This window comes from Notechis scutatus, chromosome 14 (genome assembly GCF_049901735.1).
Source record: "Notechis scutatus isolate UNSWTSFEM ecotype Mainland chromosome 14, rNotScu1.2, whole genome shotgun sequence".
Lineage (NCBI taxonomy): Eukaryota > Metazoa > Chordata > Lepidosauria > Squamata > Elapidae > Notechis > Notechis scutatus.
In genome coordinates, this window is record NC_142022.1 from 9,551,874 (window position 1) to 9,571,507 (window position 19,634).

At 44.0% G+C, this 19,634-nt stretch overlaps 3 protein-coding genes across 3 annotated transcripts; all 3 read left to right on the forward strand.

Annotated features, from left to right (window-relative positions):
* The first annotated feature begins 3,781 nt into the window (after window positions 1-3,781).
* Window positions 3,782-5,849, forward strand: LOC113431313 (protein S100-A12-like). The gene is made up of 3 exons (XM_026693644.2): window positions 3,782-3,810; window positions 4,657-4,817; window positions 5,718-5,849. The coding sequence occupies exons 2-3, from the start codon at window positions 4,674-4,676 to the stop codon at window positions 5,847-5,849; spliced, it is 276 nt and encodes a 91-aa protein (XP_026549429.1). The 5' UTR covers window positions 3,782-3,810; window positions 4,657-4,673.
* Window positions 5,850-6,668: 819 nt separating this feature from the next.
* On the forward strand, window positions 6,669-12,756 carry LOC113425883 (peptidoglycan recognition protein 1-like). The gene is made up of 5 exons (XM_026688166.2): window positions 6,669-6,954; window positions 8,951-9,030; window positions 10,136-10,346; window positions 11,089-11,207; window positions 12,020-12,756. The coding sequence occupies exons 2-5, from the start codon at window positions 8,982-8,984 to the stop codon at window positions 12,226-12,228; spliced, it is 588 nt and encodes a 195-aa protein (XP_026543951.1). The 5' UTR covers window positions 6,669-6,954; window positions 8,951-8,981; the 3' UTR covers window positions 12,229-12,756.
* A 1,087-nt stretch (window positions 12,757-13,843) lies between these two features.
* Window positions 13,844-17,638, forward strand: LOC148129539 (uncharacterized). Its single transcript, XM_087943273.1, has 3 exons — window positions 13,844-13,980; window positions 15,470-15,754; window positions 16,997-17,638. The coding sequence occupies exons 1-3, from the start codon at window positions 13,918-13,920 to the stop codon at window positions 17,084-17,086; spliced, it is 438 nt and encodes a 145-aa protein (XP_087799399.1). The 5' UTR covers window positions 13,844-13,917; the 3' UTR covers window positions 17,087-17,638.
* Window positions 17,639-19,634: the final 1,996 nt, after the last annotated feature.

A 19,634-nucleotide genomic window follows, 5' to 3' on the forward strand; every position in this document is an offset into this window, starting at 1 on the left:
TTTTTTCCAAACACTTTCCCTCCCCCCTTGGGAAACAAAATAGAGGGTGTTTTTTCTCGGGTGTAAAGGTGGAAAAAAAATTTGAAGCTGGGGTTGGGAAGGGATGGGAGACCACAAGGAGATCCCAAAGAGGTTCTTAAGGCTTGATTGCTTTTTTTTTTTGCAATGGGATTTTGGCTCGGAGCAAACATTTGCAAAGTTGTGTGTGTGTATGTGTGTGTGTGTGTGTGGGAAAATAGAATTAAAGCGAAGGGACAGAAGGGCTACACCTGGTTTATATCTGCGATGGCCCGGGGTGTTGAAAGCACTCTGTATAGGCTCTATGGTGCTGTGTCCAATTCTTTCCACCAGTTTCGAACCAACCCCATCAGTTGTGCCTGGCGGGAATTTCTTTTCTTTTTCTTTCTTTCTTTCTTTTTTTTTTTGTCTCGGAGGGTTTTCTTTTTCCTGGGTAAACATATTTTTTTTTCTCTTCAGATGGAGACCCCCATTTTTTTTTTGGCTTATTTCATATTTTTTTAATCCAATTTTTTAATCCAATTTTTTAATCCGATGAGTGTAGGGGAGGTGGCTTGTGTACGGGCGCCCTCTAGTGGAAACGTTGAAGCAACGAGCAACTTCTGCAAAAATCCAGGATTCTTTAAAAAGGGGGTGTGGGACTACGGACTCCATCATCCACAGCCGGTTCAGGAGGCCCAGGACGACTTGACTCTCTGAGAGGGGCTGGGCTGCCCCAGCTGGGGATTTGGGGACCTGTAGTCCTCCTGCCCATTGGCTGACAAAGCCAAAGGTTGATTGAAATAGGAAAAAGAATCCAATTTGTAAGCTTCGCTCCCCCATTAATTCATTGGATGATTTGAATCTTAATTTTGATTTTCAGCCTATAATTTGTAGGCGCAAAAAAAGGCACCTCCAGTTTCCACCTGCGTTTCTTCCTTATTTCTTATTTCTCTCATCTTAGTTTTGAATTAATTTTTATTTTTGAATTATTTTTTATTTTTTATTTTTGAGTATTTGGATGCAAAGATGTAACTTGAGTTTTCTTTTCCTTCCTTCTTTCTTTCTTCTTTCTTCCCTTCTTTCTTTCTTCCTCCCTCCTTTCCTTCCTTCCTCCCTGTCTCCTTTCTTTCTCTCTCTCTCTCTCTTTCTTTCCCTTTCCTTTCTTTTTCTTTCCTTCTTCCCTTCTTTCTTTCTCTTTTTCTTTCTTTCTTCCCTCCTTTCTTTCTCTCTTTCTCTCTCCCTCTCTCTTTTTCTTTCTTTTCCTTTCCTTTCTTCCTTTATCTCTCCCTCCCTCCCTCCTCCACTTCCTTTCCTCTCTCTATTCTAAACTCATGTTAGTTGGCATCAATTCTTATTGCTGTACAAAGTTTTGATGAAGATACGTTCTGTCTTTTTGAAAAAGCCTGGCCATAATTTGAAAATGTGAATTTGGGGGTAAACCCTGGTTTACCCCCACGCCCAACCTTCAGGGCTTCTGGGCTCAGGCGTGGAAGGGGTTGAGGAGGCACAATAAAGAATTTAATCTTCTCCCCAAAATAATGGCTTTGTTGTCGTGTCCTTCAAGGTTTAATTTTGGGGTGGGTCCCGAATAAATTAAGGGCCTTTCAAGCTGGCCTTATGAAGGCACCTAAAGGTAATAAATAAATAAACAAACCATCAAATTGGGGGTCCCCCCCCCAGCTGGAGCCTTTTAAAAAGAGGCTGGCCCTCTTGAGGCCTGTTAACAGCTTGTCCCCTGCATGTTGCTGAGGGCTGGTCTAGATGACCTTTGGTGATCCCTTCTCATGCCAGGAAGGAATGGAGAGAGGGAGGAAAGAAAGGGATGGGGGGAGGAAAGAAGAAAGGGAGGGAGGGAGGGAGACAGGGAGGAAAGAAGGAAAGGAGGGATGAAGGAAGGGAGGGAGAAAAGAAGGAAGGAAGGAGAGGAGAGAGGAAGGAAAGGGGCTTGAGGGTGAGGAGAGAAAATTATTTCTCTATTAAATTTAAACAAACGTATGAAATCTGAATAGTTTACAGGTTCTGCAATTTTAACACCACACCCTGCATTTAAAATAATAACTATAATAATAATACTAATATTAATAAGTTTATCCACCCTCAGGGCTCAAGGCCTCACAGTTGAAAGCCACCATTTCCTGCCCGGAGCCCGTCAAGAGATCATCCAGCCTCTCCCAGGATTCCCTGGGACTTCTGGGGATCATTTCTGCGGGATCCACGGGGTTTTTTTTCTCCTCCTCTTGGCCTGTTGGGGGAACGGAATTGCTGTGCTGAGTTTCTCTCTGCCGCCTTTTCGGGCGTCGTGTGTGTTTCAGGGCCGCCGTGGGCGTGCAAAAGTTTCAGGGGGGAATCGTATGAATTGTGCAGCCGTTTCTATTTGAGGAAAGAAGAAAGGAACCACCTTCAAACGGCATCGCACGAAAGGAAGGAGACATGAGGAGGGAAGAGGAAAAAAATAAAAATAATCTCCCCCAAGCTCCCTTCTTAACCCAAACGGATTCTTTTATCCGGAGAAGAGAAAAACAAATACATATGTACATATATACATATAAACAACTGTAAAAGTCTGACTCACAGACGAACCCAATACAGAAGCCTGATGATGGCAGATGAGATTCTGCCGAAACGTTGCTACAACTTTAAAAGCACAACTACAATGACGTGGGAAAATACCCAAACAAAGCTGAATACCATACATATAAATACCCGCAAAAACTTAAGAAAACAAATACATATATACATATATACAAATGTACATATATTCATCCATCCATCCATATATATATACATACATACATACATACATACATACATACATACATACATAAATACATACATAAGGTCCTTGGCCTGATTGGAGATGGGTGCAGAAAAGGGGCGAACCCCAATACCAAACTCTCTTCCCAAAATAGTCTTTTTTTAAAAAAAAGAAAGCTGCACTATGCAGACCCTTCCTTCCTTCTTTCCTTCTTCTTTCCTCCCTTCCTCCTCCTCAAATGTTCAGTGGGATTAAAAGGGAACTTTATTTCCCCCTTTCCCTCCTTTCTTCCCATCTATCTCTTCTTCTTCCTTCCTTCCTTCCCATCCCTCCCTCCCCCCTTTTCCTTCTTTCCTTCCTCCCTCTCTCCCCACCGGAAGAATCTCTATTGCCCAGTTTCAAATATTTATATTCTACACGTCTTTCGGGGTGGGGAATGGTTTGTTTCTGCCCTGACATAAACCTGATAATATTTCCTGCTGTTCTCCATGCAGAAAATCAAATAGGTAAGTTTAAGGGAGGGAGGGATGGATGGATGGATGGATGGATGGATCAACCAATCAACTAGATAAATTTAATGGATGGATGGATGGATGGATCAACCAATCAATCAGTCAATAAATCCATCCAGGGCTGTTTGAGGGTCAGTTCTGTAGACCCAAATGAAATAAATTGGATTTTAGAGAAGGAGAAAAATAATGAGAAAAAGGAAAGGAGGAAAGAAGGGGAAGGGGAAGGAGAAGAAGGAGAAGGAGAAGGAGAAGGAGAAGGAGAAGGAGAAGGAGAAGGAGAAGACATAAAAGCAGACCCAGCCCTGATGTTTGCAGGGGTTGAGCCAAAGAATCAGTGTGTTGAACACAAAATCTCCATGGTGTGTGTGTGTGTGTGTGTGTGTGTGTGTGTGTGTGTGTGTGTGCATGCGTAGGGAGAGGAGGATTTTGCCAGGAAGGGCGGGGTCAAACCTCCGGAGGGACTTATAAAAGAGGGACACCGTGTCCTGGCAGCTCATCCCATCCGAGACCAACCTTGCTCTCTCGTACCGATCGACGCCGGAGGTAAGTGGGGAGAGTCCTGGTGGTGTGGGGCTCTTGGCCAGGGGTTCAAAGCCTCCCTAGAACCAGAAGGCAACCACCTGGGACGTGTTAGGTGGGGTCACCCTATCTAGGCAGGAGAATCTGGGGCGAAAGCTCCCCGTGCAGCTTTGGGGTCTGAAGATCTGGAGAACTTCAGCTTTGCAGCCTGAGGGCCAAGCAGTTAAAGGGAGAACCATGAGGACTAGAGACTTGGAAGAGCCTAGGGCTCCCAAAAGACTCTGGAAGGTCCAGGAAGGGTGAACTGAAGCAACATCTCGTTGGCTCTTCATTGCAAGCCCACCTTCTTTCCAGACCTTCTCTTAATTGTTTTTCTTTAAGGTCTCTTTGGTGGTTCTCCTCCTCCCCCTCCTTTCATCTAAGAGATCATCTGAACCGTAGAATGATAATATCATAGAATCCTAGGGCTGGAAGGGACTTTGGAGGTCATCTAGTCCAACCCCCCTGCCCCAAAAGCAGGAGATCTGATTCCATCCCGGTCTAATGGTGGTCCACTTTATTCTTGAAAACCTCCAGCAATGGAGAACCCACCATTCCTGGGGGGGTAACCCATTAACTGAGTGTTCTCGCCTCCCGTTTAATGGGAATTAATTCAATTCTTGATAAGTTTCTCTAAGATTGGGAAGGATTGTTTGGGGAGTTTGGGGAGGGAAAGGAAGGGGGAAAGAAATTAAATGGACCACAGAGGCTAAATCCAACCTTTTGTGCTCAGAGCTTTGGGGGAGTCGAAGGCTTCCAACCTCGCCAGGCGATAAAGGGATTGATAGTCTATCAGTATATTTAAATGTAAATGGACATTTATATTTCCAGACCAGAAGCGAAGCGAGATGCCTCAGACTCAGATGGAAAAATGCTGCGAATGCATCATCGATGTCTTCCACAAATATTCCATGCAAAAAAAGCCCTACGACATGCTCTCCAAGGCTGAGTTAGCCCAGCTGCTGAGGGAACAGCTTCCAAACTTCATCCAGGTGAGAAGAAAACCTTTTCCTGGTCCACTGAATTAAACACATTTTAGAATATCAGGGCAGGGGAAGGGGAAAGGAGAAACTAGAAATGGAGGCCCAGCACGTGAGAAGCTTGGAAGTCGGGAAGGGAAAGTCGGCAAGAGACTTTCTAGGGAGTGTTCTGACCCAAGACTCATTCAAATCAAATAAACACAAAGTATTTAGAAAAGCAAACCTTTTGAATGTGTCTCTGTGAATTCTGTCCATTCACAGCAAGGAGTCATTAAAACTAATTGTCCCAGATAAGAGGGTGTGAAAAGCTGTCAAGAACACAAGATTAATTGCAGGGAAATATCCAGAGACAAAAGCTGCCTAAAACAAACCAGAATAGACAGGAATTCCATGAGAACTTGGAGTTGCAATAACTTCTTTGCTTCCTGCAAAGAAGCCAACCCCCAAAGGCTGGATAATAAAAGATACAGTCAGTCCTTGACTTACAGGCCAGAACTCAGCCCCAAATCTCTGTTGTTTTTGTTGTTTTTAGAAACAGCTCGTTCCATATTCATATACAAAAGCAAAAAGTTGGGGTATCTCTTTTGTACTGTGCTAGGAAGTGTTGGAAGTCACGGCTTCCTTTTCTTTCTTTTTTTCCTCTTCCCCCTTCTATTTCACGCTCCCTTTTTCTCCCTTCCCTTTCCTTCCCTGAATTCCTCACCTTCTTTTTTTCTTTCTTTTGTGTCTTATACAAATAAAAACGTTATACCATAAAATGTATGCATTTTTTAGTATTTATATTTTTATACCATAATAAAAAAAGAAATGTAAAAAGGACAAAACGAAAGGCAGCTTTTCCAGGCCATTTCCCTTGTAACCGTTAAAAAAAACAACGCACCAACATTGTTTGTCCTTCTTTGGGATTTTCAGGGCAGTAGGGACCCCGCAGCCACCGACCGTCTTTTCAAGGAGCTGGACCAGAATAAGGATGAGAAGGTATCCTTCGATGAATTCATGCGTCTCGTTGGCACCGTCTTCACTGTTTCCTACCGTGACCTCTGAGGCAGCGACGGGAGACCGAGATTGCTTCGCCTTTCTAACCTAACCTGGTTTACCCCCACACCCAACCTTCCAGGCTCCGGGGCTCAGGCCTGGAAGGGGCTGAGGAGGCACAATAAAGAATTTAATCTTCTCTCCCCCCAAAATAATGGCTTTGTTGTCGTGTCCTTCAAGGTTTAATTTTGGGGGAGGGTCCCGAATAAATTAAGGGCCTTTCAAGCTGGGCTAATGAAGGCACCTAAAGGTAATAAATAAATAAACAAACCATCAAATTGGGGGTTCTCCCCCCCCCCCAGCTGGAGCCTTTTAAAAAGAGGCTGGCCCTCTTGAGGCCTGTTAACAGCTTGTCCCCTGCATGTTGCTGAGGGCTGATCTAGATGACCTTTGGTGATCCCTTGTCATGCCAGGAAGGAATGGAGAGAGGGAGGAAAGAAAGGGATGGGGGGAGGGAGGGAGACAGGGAGAAGGAATGGAGGGATGAAGGAAAGGAGGGATGAAGGAAAGAAGGAAAGGAGGGATGAAGGAAGGAATGAAGAGAGGGAAGGAGGAAAGGATGGGAGGGAGGGAGAAAAGAAGGAAGGAAGGAGAGGAGAGAGGAAGGAAAGGGGCTTGAGGGTGAGGAGAGAAAATTATTTCTCTATTAAATTTAAACAAACGTATGAAATCTGAACATTTTACGGGGTCTGCAATTTTAACACCACACCCTGCATTTAAAATAATACTAATATTCATAAGTTTAGCGTGTGTGTTTCGGGGCCGCCGTGGGCGTGCAAAAGTTTCAGTGTGTGCTGCAATTCAGCTCTGTCAACGCCTCCAAACCTCCTCTCAACCTTGCACCACGACGTCCATAAGTCATGTCTGAATTTCCACCATGGTGACAGGGAGGGGTGTTACTCAAAAGGGTCTCTCAGTCCAGGCTGGGAAGGGAGAACTCCTCTATTTCATAAGCCAGGATCGTCAGAGGGAATTTCGACACGTCCTGGCTGATCTCACGACTCGGCTTGTCTTCTTTCTCCTTCGTTTGAAGAAGCATTCTTCGCCTCTGGCCTTGGGGGAACCGGAGAGATAGGAGGACGCCACGTCGCTCATCCAGGAGGCACCTGCACAGGTAAGGGAGGAAGGAAAAACATCCCAGTTCCTTCCTTGCTCCCTCGCTTGCCTGCCTTCGTCTTAGGTAGCCGAGGAGAGGCGGTTGCGGTGGAGTTTGTGGTGTTCTCTCCATTTCAGGCAACTTCTTTCATCTTGCGCGATCAAAGGAACTTCCTGGCTGCCACGGGGAGGCATGCAGGTCGTGGGTGAAAACAAACAATAACAGGTGCTGATTGGAGATACAAGGGGGAGCAACTCGGGTTTTCTCTGCCTGGTTCCGTTCCATGAGATGTTTACTAAGATTTGAAGATAGATAGATAGATAGATAGATAGATAGATAGATAGATAGATAGATAGATAGATAGATAGATAGATAGATAGATAGACAGACAGATAGACAGAGAGATAGAATAGATACATAGATAAATAGATAGATAGATAGATAGATAGATAGATAGATAGATAGATATAGAGACAGAAAGAGAGAGATAGAGATAGAGAGATAGATATAGAGACAGAAAGAGAGAGAGAGAGAGAGAGAGACAGAAAGAGAGAGGGAGAGATAGATAGATAGATAGATAGATAGATAGATAGATAGATAGATAGATAGATAGATAGATATAGAGACAGAAAGAGAGAGAGATAGAGAGAGAGAGAGAGAGAGAGAGATAAAGAGATAGATAGATAGATAGAGAGATAGATAGATAGAGAGAGAGAGAGAGAGAGAGACAGAAAGAAAGAAAGAAAGAAAGAAAGAAAGAAAGAAAGAAAGAAAGATGATAGATAGATAGATAGATAGATAGATAGATAGATACATACATACATACATAGATACATAGATAGGTAGATGATAGACAGATAGATGATAGATAGATGATAGATAGATAGATAGATAGATAGATAGATAGATAGATAGATAGATAGATAGATAGATGATAGATAGATATAGAGACAGAAAGAGAGAGAGAGAGAGACAGAAAGAGAGAGAGAGGGAGAGAGACAGAGAGACAGAGAGACATACACAGAGGGAGACAGAGAGCAGAGTGATATCCTAATTGAATAACAACATAACTACTAATTTAAGCTACAAGGGCGAGTAATCAGGATCGCATCTAGTAGTTCCGTTCCATGAGATATCTGATTAAAATTTGAAGATCTTCGGGGGGAGGGAGAGGGAGATGCCCCGATTTAATAAGAAGCGCCTCCTCTTCTCCAAGTCATTCGATTCCTTCTGATGTCTTTTTCAGCCCTTGGGTTGATCTTTCCAGGTCTATGACTTGTTCTTTGAGAGGTGAAGGTCCATAAATGTATTTCAGGATAGGTCAGAATGGGCCCAGGTCATCCGATCCCCGTGGAAACTTCTCCGTGGTCTTCTTGAAGCTATCAACCTTCACCGTTCGTTGGAAACAATAGAGGTTAGAATTCAGCTACCTGGGGAAGGAGAGAGAACCTACCTTGGAGGAGAATGTCTTCATTAGCTTTGGAACGCCATCTTGAAGGGAAGATCTTCCACTTTCTTGATGCCACCACTGGCCAAGTCTTCTTCCCTACCATCCCTTGCTACGTTTTACTTGGGTTTGGTGTGGTGTCTCTGGAGAACGATATCCCAAAAAGGAACTTTAATGTCTGGATGTCACCCACCCATTCCTGAGATGCTTCAAATTTGAAGCCCAAACTTTGGGTTGTGGCCAGAGAACTTGCCCATATAATAGACGAAGAGTGGACGTAGCATATTCCAGGCTCTCCGTCTTGATGGAATTACAACTACAAGTAAAAATGAGCAGGCTGACCCTACCGTGAGTTGTAGAAAGTTGCTGCTTGGAGAAAGCTGCTTGGAGAACATCTGCCCCTAAACCATTTTGACCCACGTTTTAGACTCAAATAAATATTTAGGCAAAAGATGGTGTTGTGTATGGAAGATAAGCTAAGAGATGTTGCTTTTCTGCTCGGACAGCCCAAAATCTGTCGCTCAACTTGGGCAGTTTTGATACCGAAACATCTTGTTTTTTTTCCAGAAGACCTCAGGGTGACCAGCATCGGAAGAAGATGGTTATATTGCAGATCTCTTTCTTGATCTTATGCTCTGTGTCTCAAGGTAAGCCCCCGAGCTTGTTCAGGTATGGATAGGGGTATGTGGTACAGCACTCCATATCATGGTGTTCACCAACCACATTGTGGAGGAAGTTCTACGGCATCATCTACCTCCCATGAGCAATGGTCATGGGGTGTAGGACTCACATTTTTGGCCAACAGTCTTGGTATCCTCCGAGACAAAGATCTAAACTTGTTCAAAAATCTGTCCTCTGCCCAAGTCAGTTTCCAAAACATCTCAGATCCTAAATTGACAGGAGCTGAATTTCTAGCTATGAAAGGGAGAAAAACTAGGTTGGATTTCACAGGGACACAAGGCAAACCAAACCAAGGGAATGAAGAAGGACTACCCAACTGAAAACTCAAGGATAAATGTTAGTGCCACTTGATAAGGCCTTGATAAGACCAGACTTGGAATACGACATCCAGTTTTGGTCACCACAATATAAAAAAAAAAGATGTTGAGACTCTGGAAAGAGTGAAGAGAAGGACAACAAAGATGATTAGGGGACTGGAGGATAAAACATATGAAGAATGGTTGGAGGATTTGGGTGTATCTAGTCTTGATGAAAAGAAGGACTAGGGGGGTATGATAGCAGTGTTCCAATATTTGAGGGGCTGCCCCAAAGAAGAGGGAGTCAAGCTATTCTCCAAAACACCAGAAGGCAGGATGAGAAGCAACGGAAATGGAAACCTATCAAGGAAAGAAGCAAGTTAGAAATCAGGAGAAATTTCCCAACAGCGAGGACAATAAACCAGCAGAATAACTTGTCTCCGGAAGTTGTGGATGCTCTATCACTGGAGGGTTTCCAAGAAGAGATAGATTGGACAACCATTTATCTGGGATGGTATGGGCTTTCCTGCTTGAGTAGGGGGTTGGACTAGAAGACCTCTAAAGGTCCCTTCCAGCTCTGATGATGTTCTATGTACCAATCCTTGGCATCAAGAATGGGCATGACCCTTGAGACTTGGCTTAGCCCAAACAAGTCAATGGATAGAAGGTCAAGATTGCGCGACAGGGCGATTCAAGGGGCCGCCTTGGAAGATTGACTTGGGAGGGGGTCATTCCTTGGCCCCTGGAAAGACCTCGCCTTCTTCCGTTTCTCCAGCCACAGGTTGTTTCCGACTCATCACCCCCTCGAAATGGGGAGCCAAGGTGGCCAACTGCTCCCAACCGTTGAGGGATGTCCCGGCTGAGTACGTGGTCATCATCCACACGGCTGGCAGCCCTTGTCGGACTCACCGCGACTGCCACAATGAAGTCAAGATGCTCCAGAACTACCACATGAGCCTCAAAGGATGGTGCGACATTGCGTACAGGTGAGAGGGGAACGGGATGCTTGGAAGTTTGGATGGATGGATGGCCGTTCCCGATATGAACTCTGGATCTCTGGAGTGGAGGGAAACTCCTGAGGATTGCAGGAATGGGCTCAGCTATGTCCTTGTCCTTATTATTATTATTGTTATTATTGTTATTATTGTTATTATTATTGGTGTTGGTGTTGTTGGTGTTTTTGGTGTTTTTGGTGTTGGTGTTGTTGGTGTTGTTGGTGTTGGTGTTGGTGTCGGTGTTGTTATTGTTATTGTTATTGTTGTTGTTATTGTTATTGTTATTGTTATCATTATCGTTATCGTTATCGTTATCAATATCAATATCAATATAGAATGAGGCAGGTTCTTCCTGGAATGTTTGCTCCAATCTGGCCGACAAACCTGATATTTTCTGATCTTAAAGTCTTGCTTAATGTTTTGAGATCAGCCATGTAGCTGGATGAAAAAAACTTACCTAGTCTTAAATGATTTTAAAAATGTGATTGAAATTTCCTTTCCTTTCCTCCTCCACCTCCTACCCTTACCCTCTCTTTCTTCTCCATCCCTATTCCCTCCCTTCCTTCTTCCCTCCCTCTCTCTCTCCTTTACTTCTCTTTCTTCTCTATCCCTTTTCCCTCCCTCCTTTCCTTCCTCCTCTTTCTCTTCCATCCCTATTCCTTCCTTTCTTTCTTTCTTTCTTCCTTCCTTCCTTCCTTCCTTCCTTCCTTCCTTCCTTCCTTCCTTCCTCCAGTTTCCTGATTGGTGAGGATGGCTACGTGTACGAAGGGCGGGGTTGGCGCAATGAAGGAGCCCACACCTATGGCTACAACGACCTCTCCTTGGGGATTGCTTTCATCGGCACTTTTGTGGGTACGTTTGTCCACAATTTCAGATCAATCCTGAGTTACTTGTCTCAGGGAATCTACGTAGCATCTCCTTCCTCCTCCTCTCCTTGAAGGACCAGGAAGTTCGGGAGAAGTTAAGCAATCTCAGCTGAGTTTCTGCAGGGCCCCACCCTTGGGCTTTGCGTGGGATGCCACATGAAAATTGTGGATGGGCAGGTCTCCTCCAGAGCTTCTTCTTTCGAGAAGTTAAAATATCCTTCAGGAAAACACTCCAAGCACTGGCCTGAAGCTCGTTGCAATCCCTAGTTAGAAAACACTTCCACAGTAACAGCTCTCCCTTCCTTCCTTCCTTCCTTCCTTCCTTCCTTCCTTCCTTCCTTCCTTCCTTCCTTCCTTCCTTCCTTCCTTCCTTCCTTCCTTCCTTCTTTCCTCCTCCCTCCCTTCCATCCTCCCTCCCTCTTTCCTTTCCTTCCCTCGCCTCCCTTTCCTTTCTCCTTCCCTTCCTTTCCTTTCCTCTCCTCTCTTCTTTTCTCTCCTCCTCCTCTGCCTCCTCCTCCTCCTCCTCCTCTCCCCTTCCAACCCTGATGATGTTCTCTAGTTGGGTCATGAAGTATCTGCAAGAAAACCACCCAGCTCACAGGCCACCAAGGACCCCACAGTTCAACCCAGAGATTGTCAGAATTTCTAGGGAGAGCTGGATAAACATAACCATGTTTCAGCTCCGCTCACAAGCGATCAGTTTATATTAAACCAACATCCTCAGATCTCTCCTTAGACTGGGATGAAATTTTCTCTGGCTCCCTAAAGGAAAGTTGGACTGTTCTGTTTCTTTTCTAGAACGATCCCCTGAAGATAAGGCTTGGAAATCTCTCAGGTGCTTCCTTGATTTCTCAGTGAAAATTGGCTACCTGTCCCCTGAATTTATAATGTTGGCCCACAACGATGTCAGTGACACAGTATCTCCTGGAGAATTTATCCGTGCTGAGATTGCCAAGTGGCCAAACTACAAGCATTCCCGTAACATTTTGAATCGTGGTGGACAATAAACCTCACCGATAAAGAAAATAATCTGATTTTCCTTCATGATGAAGAAAAAAAACTGATTTCCCTTCCTGATCAAGACAATGAACGAATTTTCTGTCCTGATCAAGACAATGAACGAATTTTCCTTCCTGATCAAGAAAATAATCTGATTTTCCTTCTTGGATCCCTAATGAAACTTGATGACTCAAGTTGTGGACTGGCCGCGTTCTGATTTTTGATGGACTTTTTAGGAGTTTTTAACCCACGATCTTCTCTCGTGCCACGATGCACGATGTTTCTTGTATCTTGTCTCGCTTGTGTTTTTTGTTATTGTTCCTCTGTTTTCCATTGTGCCTTTTTTTTTTAATCGTTCCTCTTCAATTAAGTTGAATGTAATATTTTCCCAGTTGTGTTTTTGTTATTGTTCCTCTTCAAATTAGGTCTCACCTTTTCTGGCTGAACTGAGTCCCGGGATGGAAAGAGAATTGCGTTTCATTAGAAAGATAACCCAGGAAAATCCGAATTGTAAATAAAGATAATTGGAAATCTGCAAAGATCTGAGAGATATTGTTTGTAGGGGGCGTGTTATGGGATAAAGACTTTTTAAGGTTGTGACAGATGGAAAGAGACAAGATCTAAGCGGGGGGGAAAAAAAGAAACTTTGTAAATTCCCTAACTCCCTAAGGAAAACCTCCTGCTAATTCATTTCTCCACGGAAATATGGTTTATCTTGCTAATTCCAGATTTTTAAAAAAGGGTGTGTTAGTTACCAAACTGCCCTATTTAAATCACATTTTCACCCCCACGGTTGCACTGGTGAACATTCAGAGCAAGGACTATGTCAACAGAACTGGAAAACCATCAAAGAGGAAGAATTTTGTGAGGTTTTGGGGGCAGGGGGTTGGTCGGACTGATCCAGCGTGGTCGGTCCCCTCAAAATATGCCGAGAAAACCAGGAATAAATCAGGATCTGGTGGACACCATGCAGGAAGTTTCCTTAGCCTTTCGATCTGGCCTCACTTCTGCGTCCGTCCGTTCACACATTTGTTTGGAAAGCATCCGAAAATCCACCTCCAATTTTGTATGTTGGGCTAATATTAGTTTTGCTAACATCCGAGGCCCTAATAGCCAGCCTAACCTTTTGTTTAGTTTGAAGTTATGACTTAGAACCATTTTTCACATTTACGATGGCATCCCCGTGGTCATGTGACCAAAATTCAGATATTCGGCAAGTGACTCATATTTACAACCGTTACTGCATCCTGGAGGGGGGGGTTTGTCACTCGATCCCCTTTTGCGACCTCTGACAAGCCAGATTTGCTTGACAACCGTGTGACTAACTTAAGTGTAGTGATTTATTTATAAACGGAGGCAAGAAATGTTGTAAAATGAGGCAAACCCCTCTTAACACATGTCTTGCTTAGCAACAGAGATTTGATTGCAGTCGTAAGTTGAGAACTACCTGTGTTACCCTTCTCCCTGAAGTTCGAGGGTTGTGGAAGTGACCAAGAATTTTTTTATCTCACTTTCTAAGAGAAGATCTGCGTTGTTCTTTAAAGCGACTGCAGCTTAGACCGACGTGTTCTTTGCAATTCCTCCTGGCACAATGCCGTCAGAAGGCGCCATAAACAGAGCCAGGGCAGCATTGGAAAAGCAGGTTAGGTCACCATCATCCGCCACCCACTTCTTGTACTTCAAGGAAGTGGTTCTTAATGTCTTTTGGGGTTTGCAAGATTTCATTCCGCCCAGCTACGTTTGGGAGCTTCTGCATCTCGGTAAGTCACGGGCCGTGTGTCGGGCTTGGATTTAGGGTTGAAACGGTGGATTTTGGAGCAGAGAAAAGATTGTACAGGGAGGAGGAGGAGGAGGAGGAGGAGGAGGAGGAGGAGGAGGAGAATTTAGGCAATTTGGGAGAATGCAGTCATGAAACTCACGGCGTCCCCTGTTTGGACATGATCAGCCCAAAGGATTATTTCTGCGGGCCACAATCCTGGTATTCCTTGAGTTACGACCAGATCTCTGTTTGCTAAATGAGACAATCATTAAGGGTGTTTGCCCCATTCTACGAGTTTTCTGGCCACCGTTGTTAAGCGAATCACTGCAGTCGTTAAATTAGAAAACACGATGGTTAAGGGAATCTAAGTTGGGCTTGGGCTTGTCGCAAAAGAGGAATCACGTAAACCCTGGCATGTTGTGGTCGTCATCCATTTTGAGTCGGTTGCCAAAGCATCTGAATGTTGATTGCGCCAACGTGGGGGGGAGGCGGCGATGGCCGTTAAGTGGGACAAACGGTTGTTGAGTCACATCTTCCTGTGCTGTTGTAACTTTGGCCACTAAACGAACTGTTGCTAGTCGAGAACTACCGGCATCCCCTGATTGAAAACAATCAGCCCAAAGGAATTTTTTTTAATATTTTTGATCTTGGAGCTGCAATGCTGTTTACGAGACACACAGAAGAACAAGATCTCTTCGCAGAGAATTAATATTGGGATATAATGCGCGGCAATTACGTTAATTACATTGATGCCTCTATTCCTCATCAGTCTGTTTTAGGATCAAAGAAACCATCTTAATAGCAGCTTGCAAACTTGTAAAGCAAGATTATATTGTTTGAAATTCAATATACAGCCTGAGAAGAATTAAGAGAAGGAAGCTACGCAAACATCCGAAGTAGTTTTCCCTTGTCAAAAACCAACTTTCGATAGTTATCATTTCCTGGCCTCAAGGTTCAAATGCCCTTTCTTTCTTTCTTTCTTTCTTTCTTTCTTTCTTTCTTTCTTTCTTTCTTTCTTTCTTTCTTTCTTTCTTTCTTTCTTTCTTTCTTTCTTTCTTTCTTTCTCATCCTCTCTCTCATGCCCTACTTGTATAGTTGTTGCTCCAACTCCAGATAATTAGATTGATGCTTAAAATTGATCCGCCCGGCAGGTCCGAACGCGTCTTTGAAAACAACCCATCTCTTCAAGTAGGTCACCCTTCCCATGCCCAGAATTTAGATTAGAAGGAAGATAGGCTGGGCCAGCTCGAGTCACCTTAAGCCCAGATGTTGAGTTCCTGGCCATGGCGTTGAGTTGGGAGAGGACCGGTTGAGCTTCTTCGAAAGTTGGCATCTCCAGAGATGAGAAGGGGTTGTATTTTTCCTTGACAATGATCCTCAAAGCTTGGCCACCACCCAAGGAGGTATATAGGAAATGATCAGACCATGCCATGAGTCAACCCTGGCTCCATCTTCTTGTTCTCCACTTCTCTCTCTCTCTTCTCTTGCAGGAACAGGAAGCAGCTGTGAAGGTGACACCTTGTTGGGTGAGGACACAGAAAATCAGAAGACCTCAGTGTTGTCTTGACTCCCAATTCTTCTCCTTAGCTTCCATCCATCCTTTCTTCTCCACCAGACACCTGGACGGATCTCTCAATATGTCCAGGCTGCTCAGAGCCTTCGCCGAGATGATTGAGGGCAACTCCAAGGTGGCTCCACGCAAGTCCACCGACGCCGAGCCGTTGAAAAAGAGCGAGTTCAAAACTCTAATTCAGAAGGAGTTGACTACTAGCAAGGTAATCTGAGTGGGGTTTTTTTTGTGTGTGAGTGGAAGAAATGGTTTTGATGGAAGTTTTGAAAGGGCAAAGGAGAAGAGGAGGTAGGTGGGAAGGGACCAGAAGAAGGATGTCACGCGATTTCAAAGAAGCAGAAGTTTTGTAGAAACTCACGGATCTTCTCCAAAAGAGGAATTTCACTTGGGTAGGTGAACGAGTTATGGGGTGCATCACAAGAAGAATCAGGAGGTGCCGATGGAGACAGGAAGGAGTGGGTCCCCCTTCCTGGACTTTGGGTAGAGAGGACCTCCCCCACAAACCTTCCCCAAATAATAGATACCTATTTACTTTGACTGTTGATTGTTCCTTGATTGATTGATTATAGGCTATCAAGTTGTTAATGAGGATGATGGTTATTTTTTAAAGGTTATATTCGATGTGATTGTGGGGTCTGGCCTGGAAGAGAGGGGGATTTTTAAAATTTTAAAATTCATTTTCAGCTTTGATTGAATTCATGTGTCAAGGGGTAGCGGGACATTCGTTAGAGGAGAATATTTATAGATCGGGGTTGAACTGCGAGCTCTTGGCGCTCTCTGGACTTGGTGGTTTTCTTCCAGACATTTCATTACCAAAACTAGGTAATGTCATCAGTGCTAGAAGGGAGGGGGGGGTGCGGAGAGGTGGAGGTGGTGGTGGTGGAGGAGGAGGAGGAGGAGGAAGAAGAAGAAGAAAACGGTGGCGGTTTTGGAGCTATCTCAGCTTAGTTAATTTGCAGACATTTCATTACCCAGCTAAGTAACATCATCAATGCTAGAAGGTAATAGGGTTTGGGGGGAGGAGGGAGAGGAGGAGGAGGAGGAGGAGGAGGAAGAGGAAGAGGAAGAGGAGGAGGACTGTGGGGTCCTTGAGGCCCTCTGAGCTTGGTAGTTTTCCTTGTAGACATTTCATAACCCAACTAGGTGACAACGCTAGAAGGCAATGGCGTTGGCACTGATGATGTAACCTAGTTGGGTCATGAAATGTCTGCAAGAAAAAAACCCCAAGCTCAGAGACCATCACGGACCCACCCAGAAGGATGTTTATTGGCCCAACCCCCCCAGAAGCCCTGCAGGCGAATCCACCATCTCCAGCTTCCCTTCAAGGCTGGCCTCCTTGACAGTCCTGGGGTTTACGCCCACCCTGCGTGTGCAAAGCCATCCTTTGCAAACAAACCGACCAACTCCAGTTCATTGCATCGGTGTCGTTCTGTTTTATGCTTTCCAGAGGACGCGCAAACACAAGAACGCCAAGCTTCTCCACGAATCCGACGCGGAACTGATGAACGAGAAAGAGCTGATGGGCCAATGGCGTTGAAGAAAGTCCATTTGCAAGAGTTTTGAACCCTGGTTTCCGTCCCCCCCCCAGCCCAAGCCTTTGGGAGGATAAATTTGGCCAGTATTCTAATGGCCTTTCTTTCTTTCCACCTTTTGAAAGTGCTTTTCTAACGCTTCCGAAGGAAACGCGCTCTGCTTAGGCTCAGGAGCTGCGGTCCTGCCTGTTTGCAACATTGACAAAATTGCATCGTTCCAAAGGCGTCGCTTAGAGCTTTGCTTAAGCCCATTTTGGAACAATGGCAGAGGAATTAATGTGGTTTCTACGAGTACCGACAACAGGGCAGTGTTTGGCACCCATTCCCCCCCAAAATGTAGCTGTTCCCCAAAGTGGCTAGTCCATAGGGAGGTAAAGGAGCTGCCTTCTCAACTTAGCTGGAGCAATATATTTGCTAAAGAAAGGCGAGTGAAATAGAGCCAAACATTTGTAAAGCCATTTTCCCACCCCACATATTAATCTAAGGTGTAAAAACTCCGGATCTGCATTTTCAGCCTGTTTAGCTTCTACTTTTATTCCCTTGGTTTAATTTGCAAAGAGTGGAAAGTTTGCGTTAACACGTACAATTATGTCACATTATATGCAGCATAAATACATTATATTTATATTGAAAGAAATTGTTCCAAATCTGTTTCTTTTGCCCCCAACATGACTTTATCTTGTCCTGCCTTCTACCAACCATTAGCAAAACTGTGTCTACACACAACAATCGCCTGCTCCATCATTAAGAGTTCTTGGGAAACTAAAATGAAATCTCATTTAAGAAAGAGGATTAAAAAAAAAACCTCACAGTGGTCCAGAATAGAGAAATAGCCAAATGGTAGCCAGCCTCTGGTTCAAATATTTCTTTTGGTTCTATTTTTTATTTTATTGGAAAAAAAAAACTTAAAATAAAAAAACTCCTCCTTCCAAAATAAACAAATGAAGAAAAACACAACACACAATTTCAAAACGTGGAAGAGTCTTAAAAACAGCACAAGTGACTGTATTCCAGAAGAAACTAAAATTAAATCTCATTTAAGACAGAAAACTCACAGTGGTCCAGAATAGGGAATAAGCAGAAATAGACAAATGGTAACCTCTGGTTCAAACAGTTGTTTTGTTTCTATTTTTTATTGTACTGGAAAAAATAATAATAATAGAAAACTCCTCCCCCAAAAATAAACAAAGAAAAAACATTTCAAAATTTCAAAATTTTAAAAAGTCTTAAAAACAGCAAGAGAATCTCTATTCTAGAAGATTCAATGAGGTTGATAAAACTCTGTTTCCAGGAGTCGAGTGGCAAATGGCATTAGAATAAATGAATAAATAAATCATACTTTCCATCCAGGTAAGTATATATATGTTTGCGATCTCAAACTTTCCCTCTACATGGGGGTAGAAAAGATTGCAGTGTGTTTGTGTGTAAGGTGTGCGTGCATGTGGATATGTACACTGGCAGCACACACAGAGAAGTGTATTATCTAATAATTTAATAATGGCTATTAAAAATATGTAGAACCTTCGTCAGGAGAACTCAACTTGAACGAACAAACCAATTGCAAATAAACACACAATGACACACTCATCCTTCTTGTGGCTGGATATTGAAGGCTACTGAAACACACCTGGGTGAAAGTGGACCCTTCTTTGGAAATTTAATGAGGATAGACCACAACTCACTATCTCAGAAGGTCCATCATGTCAGAGGAAGTCCATACTGCTTGCAGCCTTTAATCTTCTAGGATTCAAGAGTCTCCAAACTTGGTTACTTTAAGACTGGCGGATTTCAATTCCCAGAATTCCTCAGCTGGCTTAAAGGGGCCAAGTTTGGAGTTGGCTGAAGAATTCTGGGAGTTGAAGTCCACCAGTCTTAAAGGGGCCACGTTTGGAGACCCCTGTCCTGAGCCATCCATGGATGCTCCCATCAGGTCCCATCTGGAAGTTGGGTAGTTTGAGCCCCATGGATACTAGCAAAGTGCGTTTTTTGCTCCATTTTCTGACCTTCCTTGTCGCCGTCGTTAAGCGAATCCCTGCAGTTGTTAAGTTAGGAACACGCTGGCTTCCCCGTTGACTCGGCTGGTCAGAGGGTCACAAAAAGGGATCGCGTGACAGTCATCAATACGAACCAGTTGCCAAGCGACCGAATTTTGATCGCATGACCGTGGGGATGGTGCAATGGTCGTAAGTGTGAGAAAGGGTCATAATGGCAGTCGTTTGTCGACCTGTGTTTTGTAAATCAAGCCTGACCTTCCTATCTTTAGTGACCTTGAGAAAGTCTGGGTGAGACTTGGTTGGATGTTGCTGTCTCAAACCTGGCCAGTAGCCCACCCTACAAGACCATGGTGGTGCTGAAGAGAAAAGAAGAGAAAAGAAAAGAAGAGGAGAGGAGAGGAGAGGAGAGGAGAAAACAGGAGAGGAGAAAAGAATTAAGAGAAGAGAAGAGAAGAGAAGAGAAAAGAAAAGAAGAGAATATATATAAGAATAGAGTAGAGTAGAGTAGAGTAGAGTAGAGTAAAGTAGAGTAGGGTAGAGTAGAGTAAATATATAGAAT